General features: G+C 34.1%; 1 protein-coding gene across 1 annotated transcript; it reads left to right on the top strand.

Annotated features, from left to right (window-relative positions):
- The first annotated feature begins 992 nt into the window (after positions 1-992).
- On the top strand, positions 993-2,427 carry LOC140960851 (desiccation-related protein PCC13-62-like). Its single transcript, XM_073419155.1, has 3 exons — positions 993-1,390; positions 1,564-1,789; positions 1,886-2,427. The coding sequence occupies exons 1-3, from the start codon at positions 1,080-1,082 to the stop codon at positions 2,255-2,257; spliced, it is 909 nt and encodes a 302-aa protein (XP_073275256.1). The 5' UTR covers positions 993-1,079; the 3' UTR covers positions 2,258-2,427.
- The last annotated feature ends 5,963 nt before the right edge of the window (positions 2,428-8,390 follow it).

The following is an 8,390-nucleotide window of genomic DNA, read 5'->3' as shown; positions in this document are numbered from 1 at the left end:
TCATGTCATCATTTTTTCTAACAAAATGTACACCATGGTAGTGCATATGAAATCTGACACTTTAACAAATTGATAAGTAATTATGATATGAAGGATTTCATCAGATTATGTTAGCTGGGCTCTAATTTTTGTCATCCATGTTTTCAGATTTCAGTTTAGTATGTTATGTTTGTCATTTTTGACAATTTTAGTCTTTTTTCGGACATGATGTTGATGTAACTACGACGTATGTAATATGACATCAGCCCTTTCAATGAAAAAGGACCTAAATTCCCAAAAATTAGAAGATACGGTTATAACTGAAATTTGATAATACAAAAGACCAAAGAAACAAATATGGATGAAAAAAATACAAATTTTCTTTTAAATAATTGTAGTCCTCTATCTATGGCGATGTTGACGTCGGGGCCACATCAATACCTGCTAGATTTGAGTAGATGGAGAATAATTTCAATTCGATTTCAGGCATTCTTATAGCCGATTCTAATATTCAACGAGTATATCAAAGTTTGACTTATAAAAAATATTTAATAGCTCAATGATAAAATCAAACCGTGTCTTTAATCCATATGCTTCTAAAATCCAAATCGAACAACAATTAATTCGATGGTGAATTTTTTATAGAGTTGCGTGTCGAGACGTCGAGAAAGACGTGCCATATACCTCAGCAATGTCAATGTCTCTTCCTATTTCATCTCTATAATTAAATGTCTTGAATATATATATAAAAGCTGTTCATATATATATATATATATATATAAACTAATGTTCCGATGCTGCTGTATAACTAATGTTGAGCTACACGGCATGCTATACAGCAGCATCGGAACATTAGTTTATATAAAAATATAAAAAAACTTTGATTTCACATTAAAATACCAAAATTATTTAATATGATATGCTCAAATTTAATAATATAGTATATTTTAATAACCATTTTCTTGATTGAATTGGCTTTGAATTTTGTCGATAAATACCCAACAACGAGAATTCAATTTGCATGAAGAATTAACCCGTAAACAAAATTGTATCACACACAAAACCAAAAACAGAGCCAAATTAGGTAGCCATCTCACATCATGGCAACAATATCGTCCATTTCTGCCACCTCAACCGCCCTTTTCTTCTTCCTTCTTCTTCTTCACGGCAGCCTTACGGTGTCGCAGGGTCTGCCCAAATCGGACGTTGATCTTCTTGAGTTCCCTCTGAATTTGGAATACTTGGAGGCCGAGTTCTTCGCTTGGGGAGCTTTCGGTCATGGCTTGGACGTTCTTGAGCCTAATCTTACGTCGGGAGGCCCACCGCCTATCGGCGTTCAGATTGCTAAACTCAGTCCATTGATCAGAGATATCACAGCGCAGTTTGCGTATCAAGAATTTGGACATTTGAGGTCCATTCCTAATCAATTATTAGTTTCATACATATATTATTTGATATTTTAAATATACTAAATTTTTATATAACGTATAATTATATATGTTAAAATAATTTTTTCCATCAAATATCATGTTGGAGTATCTCAAAGTAGTCACTAATAGCCCTCATACTTAAAAATATATGCAGGGCAATAAAAAGGACAGTCCCTGGATTTCCCCGACCCCAGCTCGACCTGAGTGTAGCGACTTTCGCAAAAGTGATGAACAATGCATTTGGGAAAGAATTGCATCCTCCATTTGATCCCTATGCAAATGATCTCAACTATCTGCTTGCAAGCTATGTTATCCCTTATGTTGGCCTCACCGGATATGTTGGAGCTAATCCAAAACTCCAATCCCCAACAGCCAAAAAGGTAATATTTGCTAGCGGCCATCTTCTCTTTTTACTTATAAAGTCTCTTGTGCCAATAATTACTAATATGTTGGTTACTAATCTTTTGAAAATTTAGCTTGTGGCGGGACTCTTAGGTGTCGAATCAGGCCAAGACGCGGTCCTTCGAGCACTGCTGTACGAGCATGCCGGTTTACCAGTGGTACCCTATGGTTATACAGTGGCAGAATTTACAAATAAGATATCAAACCTGAGAAATAGCCTTGGAAAGGAAGGCTTGAAAGATGAAGGTCTGATCGTTAAACCCGCGTTAGGTCCGGAGGGGAAAAGTGCAGGTAACGTGCTAGCAGGAGATCGAGACTCGTTGGCTTACGGGCGAACACCCGAGGAAATACTTAGGATTGTGTATGGAAGTGGGAGTGAGTCTCAGCCAGGTGGATTCTACCCCCATGGAGCTGATGGCGCGATAGCAAGGTCATACTTGAAATGAAGTTGCATACAAATTCTTTGTATCCATAAATTATGATGATGATGCATTGTTGAGTGTATAGTTAATGTATGATTAATAATGCTGCTACAATAAGAGCTACAGATATACTGAAATAAAAGTGCATGTATTTTTGTGTGATTAATAACATTTTATATATCTTGTGAACACTATACTAAGTCTATGAACTTTCACCAAATCTTCTGCTGTTCTAATTTTTCAAACTTGAAGAGTTCTGATGTAATTTTTCCGAGCTTTATTGAACAGAATTCTGGCATAATAAATTACTACTGAAAAGTATTTCAAGAATATAAATTAACATTCGAATGGAAATGATGATGATTTTGCAGCTGCAAAGGAGAAGTAAGTGAAGTTAGTTTGTTGTAATTCTTGTGGAAGAGGTGTGTTTTTTTCCCAATCCAAATCAAACTTAAGCTGGATGTGCGTGGAAACGCCGAGAAAGATTTGCCTTAATAATCTCACCACTCATGTCATTGTGGCTTCCTATTTCTTCTATAGAATTAAATGCTAGCCCTTGAAAAATACCAATAAATCCAATCTTTACGTGGCCTTTAAATTTGACATGGCGTTTCTATACAATAACTAACCCACCTTTTTCTTGAAGAAAGTGGCATTTAATTTTGCCAATAAATACGCAACCACAAGAATTCAGTTTGCATGAAAACCCCGTAGACAATATATATCAAACAAACCCAATGTCGCAGCGGAGATCTCCCGCGGGATCAAATTCTCATCGTCAGTTATTATTAATGTTAATATCAATATTTATTTTTGAAAATATTAATAATAACATTCTTATTGATATCATTACTATTTAATATTAATAATAATATTATTAATATAATTTTCGAGGTAGGTTCCGGAATAAAGATAATTTTCGGGATGTAACTCATCTATTGAATGTGATTATGCATGTTCAAATTATAAATTTAATAGATGAAAGACGATGGAATATATATCAAAATTATATATATTTATATATAACCAAATCAACTAGAATATTATGGTCAATATGAATGTTTTATCAGAATAGTTTATGGTAGAGTCAAGCCCAACGTGTAGGCCTAGGTGTTATATAAATAAGTATCTTATATTGAATTGCTTCTATTAATCTTGTACACGTTTCACATGGATAAAATATAATAAAGATTATTAAACAATATTATAACTACAATTACACTAAGAGCATGATTTGGTCTACAATAGAATCAGGTCAGAATGAAAGCAACTTTAAAATAAAATAAAAATACGAATATCAATTCATTCACATTCTTGATACCAGAAAAACAAAACAAAATAGAGTAAAATTAAGTTTGATTGTCAAATAATTCCTTAACTTAATTTCAAAATAATAGTTACTAAAAAATGTGTATTATTGTTATTATTATTAAAAAAATAAATTTATAATTATCGTTATCATAAAATAATATTAATGTTGATCTTAATTTATTTTTATTAGTAATATTTATTTATTAAAATAATTTTCTTTCNAAAAAAACTCTTGTGCATTGTATTTGGTGAATCTTAATGAGTCCAACTAAGCCCTCGGAACTAAATTGTTTTATAAGAACGGTTCTCTTCCATAGCTTGGGCCGGTGAGATAATATTCTCGAACGAAGTTAAAGTGATAAGAAGATAAGACAGCTGGATTATATATCCAAAAAAAAGAGTCCGGCGAAAGTTCTGATTCACAGTCCAAAAGAAAGGAAATGCGAGTACCCTGGTCACGGGAATTCTAATCACTAAAAATGGCATGTTGTCTCGAGTTCTGAATGTGCATCTTAATTACAGGTAAACGATTCGCGTGGGACAAGGTTTAAGATAGACTTAGCTATTTTATAAATGTAGACAACAAGTAATGAGAATAGTCATTCCATCCATTAATATAAGAATGATCATTTTCATTTGAATGAAATGTCACACACTAAGCAGTGACATAGAGAATGACATAGGAACGATAATTTCATTTTCACTTCATTCTCTCATACCAAACATGCCTTGACGTCCACATTTCACATGACTCAAATCGAGAAAAAATTTTATGTTTTATGGAGTTTCAAATTATAGGCATGAGAAATTTACATTTTTATTCTCGTAACTTGTATATTTTTCAGTTTTTTTCATCTTATAAATCCATTTCCAAACTTAGTAAACTAACTTGTATTCTTTTCGCTTCCACTAATTTTCTATGTCAGAACCCCAGTTGACGAATAGAAATGCCTATTTGGCAATCCACACTGAAATGAACTAATAAATTGGACATTGTGTTTTGGAGAGGAAATTGCATATATGGCATCATATTAATTTATAATTGAGTAGGTCTTTTGTGAGACGATTTCACGAGTCTTTATCTGTGAGACGGGTCAATCCTACCGATAACACAATAAAAAGTAATACTTTTAGCATAAAAAGTAATATTTTTCATTGATGACCCAATTAAGATATCCGTATCATAAAATAGACTTGTGAGATCTTCTCACACAAGTTTTTGCCTTTACAATTTGTTCATGTCCCCAATTATTTTAATAATTTAAAGTTAGATACGAAGATATTGTAAGAAATTTAAAAAAAACAAATATTTTAGAAAATGCATGTTTTGGTAACTCATTCATAAATCAAATCGTATATTTCATTCGTACCCTTCTAAATTCAAACCAAACTCAAACTCAAACTCGAAAATCAATATATTAATTCATTAATATTAAAAGAAAAAATGACAACTTAGGGAATTAAAAAAAAGGCAACATCAAAGAGATCAAAAATAATTTTTCTAAGAAGCTCTCTTAGAATATATAGTTTATATGATGCAAGAATATAATCTTGTCGCTTGTACTAAGAACGGATATTTTGGTTACTAAATTATTGAAATTCTAGCTTGTGGTGGGACTGCGGCATCAACTCAGGCCAAGATGCAGTCCTTCGGGCACTGCTCTATGAGCGTGCCGTTTTGCCGGTGGTACTCATAGTTATTCCTTGGCGGAATTCACAGATAAGTTCTCAAACCTAAGGAATAAGCTTGGAAATCAAGGGGTGAAAGATGAAGGTCTCATCGTGAACTCCATGCAAGGTCCGGAGGGGAGAACCGCGGGTAACGTGCTAGCAGGCGATCAAGACTCGGTGGCTTTCGATCGAACACCCAAGGAGATACTTAGGATTGTGTATGGAAGTGGGACGATGCTCATCCTAGTGGATTCTACCCCAATGGAGATGATGGTGAGATAGCCAAGTCCTGCTTGAAGTTTTGAAATGAAGCTATATTTATTTTTGTTTTTGTTTTTTGCGCTATGATGGTCATATATTCTGTGAGGTCCAAATTAAGACGATGTAACCCAACGGCATGCAAATCTAAGAAAAATTTAAAATAAGTAATTAATTGATTTAATTGCTTAATTGATTATGTGACATGCATGATTAGATGTTAAACATGATTTAATTGTCATGATGCATAAAATGTTATTTTTAAAGGATTATTCAAGTTGCGATCGAAGAACGGAGACCGATGGCTGAAAAACGTAAAATATTTTTATTAATAATTGTATTTGATTATTTAAAATATGAACGATGCTTTTCATATTTTTGAAAATAAGGAGTTTTGAGGTGATTTTATACGACGAGACGTAATTTTTATCGGTGTTGATTTTCAACAAAAATACGAACTTTTTGGCAACCCGGCTAATAAATTCACAAACTTAATTAAATAAAACTATTTTTTGTATTTTAATTAGAACCTAATTTAGTACTAATGGGTCTAAACTATGCTTAATAGGCCTAAAGTCTTATTAGTAAATATTTAACTATATTATATGTTAAACCACCACACAACCCTACGCCCACTTTCTGAATTTTCTCTCCCGAAGTTCCTTCAAAATGTACGACTCACACACCATGAATATTTGGAGGAAAAATCGAGAATTTGCAAGGTAGATTTCAAAGCCAAGGTCTTGTCCCGTTCTTCGTCATCGTCAATGATTAATCGTGCGTTAAAAACGCAAAGGCACGCATACTTATTTCCTTCAAAACATCATCACACCATAGTATATTTTTATGCATGAAAAGATTGGAAAACAAGTGACACTTTTGTTCAAGTTTCGTTTTTTGCATATAACATGAATTTTCAAGTAGGATTTTTGATCCAAATTGTGTTATTTATGTGCATAAAGGGGCTGCCATGATCAGGACATGTTTAGGCATTGTTTTACATGAGTTTAGAGTCTTAAAGTTCAAGCAAAACCCATACACAATCGAAAGACACAAGCTGGTGCACAAAAGTTGCTGTCATAGGGTTCATGGTTCGGTTTTGGTCTCTATGGCTTGGCTTGGTTCCAAGGCTAGCCAGGGTCGTGGGGGAGTCAAGGGTGGAGTCCTAGCCATGCTAGGACTCGAGTCATGGGCAGGGGAAGCAGTCCTAGCCACCCGAGAGATACGAAGGATGGCGCGCAGGTTCTGTGTTTTGCGCATACTTGTGGGCTCGGTCCAGGGGTCTTGGGCTGGGAAAGGTCGACTCCTAAGGGTCCTAGGTGAGTGCAAGACAGGTTGGTTGGGGGGCTAGGGCGGTTGGCTAAGTCCTAAGAAAGATTGAAGAGTCCTTGTTCAATTGGGAGTTCTCGGCCACTTCAGGTGCATGCTGTGGTGGTTCGGTTTTGGGGATAGGGCTAGTTTCCGTGGGATCCTTGGCTTCAGAAGGGTGCCTAAGGGTGTTGGTCAGGGTCTGGACCAACTTGGCTCTGGGGTGACTCGAGAAAATCGGAAGATGGCTCGCGGTTGAAGTTTATCTGTCAAGTTAGGGTTTTCTAAACTTAAATAAGTGAAAGAACAGCTCACGGGGGTCGAGTCGTGGTTCATAAGGGCTAAAATAATATAAAAAGACTAAATTTAAATTTAGGAATTTTATATTAAAGATTGAAATTTTTCGGGATTAAAACGCCTTCGAAACGATTAATTAAAAAGCCTAGTTTTTCAGCTAAATAAAATTATGAGAATTTTAATTTAAGCTTAAATAATTATTTGGGACATGTTAGAGTCAAAGAAATCAAGAAAAAGTCAAAAACGAAAAATGTCACGTTCAGGGGTAAAACGATCTTTTTACACTGGGAATTAAGTAAACGTCGTGGCAGTGTCCTAAATAATATTTTATATGCTAATATGATTATTTTCAATGATTGTGGATGTTTATCAATTTTTATATGTTGAAATATGATTTTTAGATGTTCATGAATTATTAAGTTTAAATTTGACATTTAAAATATATGTTGTATGTCTGGTTTCAAAAATAAAATGATATGTATATGCATGATTTTTATTAAGTGATGATAACATGTTGAAGGATGTGAAGGGATTGTGACTACTACATGTTGGAAATATCGTGAGAGTTATGGTCTCAGTGAGAGCCCGATGATCGTGTTTCCTTGGATACGGATACGAATACGAATACGAATACGAATATGTTAATACGTTGGCCCAGTTGACCGGTGAGAGTGTCGCTGGTGTCCCCGCCGTCCAGTCTGTGGTTTTTATAGATGGATCCATCGTCCAATACGATTAAGAATACGAGTCACAATCACGATCTGAATTCAACAAACACGAATACGAATACGAATATGTTAAAATATTGATATGAATATGTTGATATGAAAATGTTTTTATTTAAAGTTTATGCATCTTGAAAATGTTTATGAAAATGTTATTTTAAATACAAATATTTTTCACTGTTATATGTTAATTGTATTACGTATTACTCGTTATCAAGGATATGATGTGTTGAGTCTTTAGACTCACTAGGTGTGTATGATGCATGTGATACTAATAATTGTGATGTTGGAGGACTTGATGGGTGACTTTGCTGGGCTGTCGGTGCACATAACCCGAGGACCGTCGTTTCTATTTTCCGCATTTAAGTTTATGATTTAAAGTTAAAGATTTTTACGAAATTTTATTTATGCTTTTTGAGAGGTTTAGTATGGGCTACACTTGTCAACATTTATTGCTTTTTAGGTTTGGTAAAACGCTTTATGATTTATTGTTTTGACTATTTTCCTCTGGGATTTCAGGAACCAGTTGGATGTTTTATTTTTAAAAATGGTGCAAAAGTATTTTATTTATATGTATATGTAGAGGC

Source organism: Primulina huaijiensis, chromosome 16, assembly GCF_012295235.1.
Source record: "Primulina huaijiensis isolate GDHJ02 chromosome 16, ASM1229523v2, whole genome shotgun sequence".
In the NCBI taxonomy this organism is placed as follows: domain Eukaryota; kingdom Viridiplantae; phylum Streptophyta; class Magnoliopsida; order Lamiales; family Gesneriaceae; genus Primulina; species Primulina huaijiensis.
Note: the sequence above shows the minus strand (reverse complement) of the source record. Positions and strands in the feature narration are given on the sequence as shown.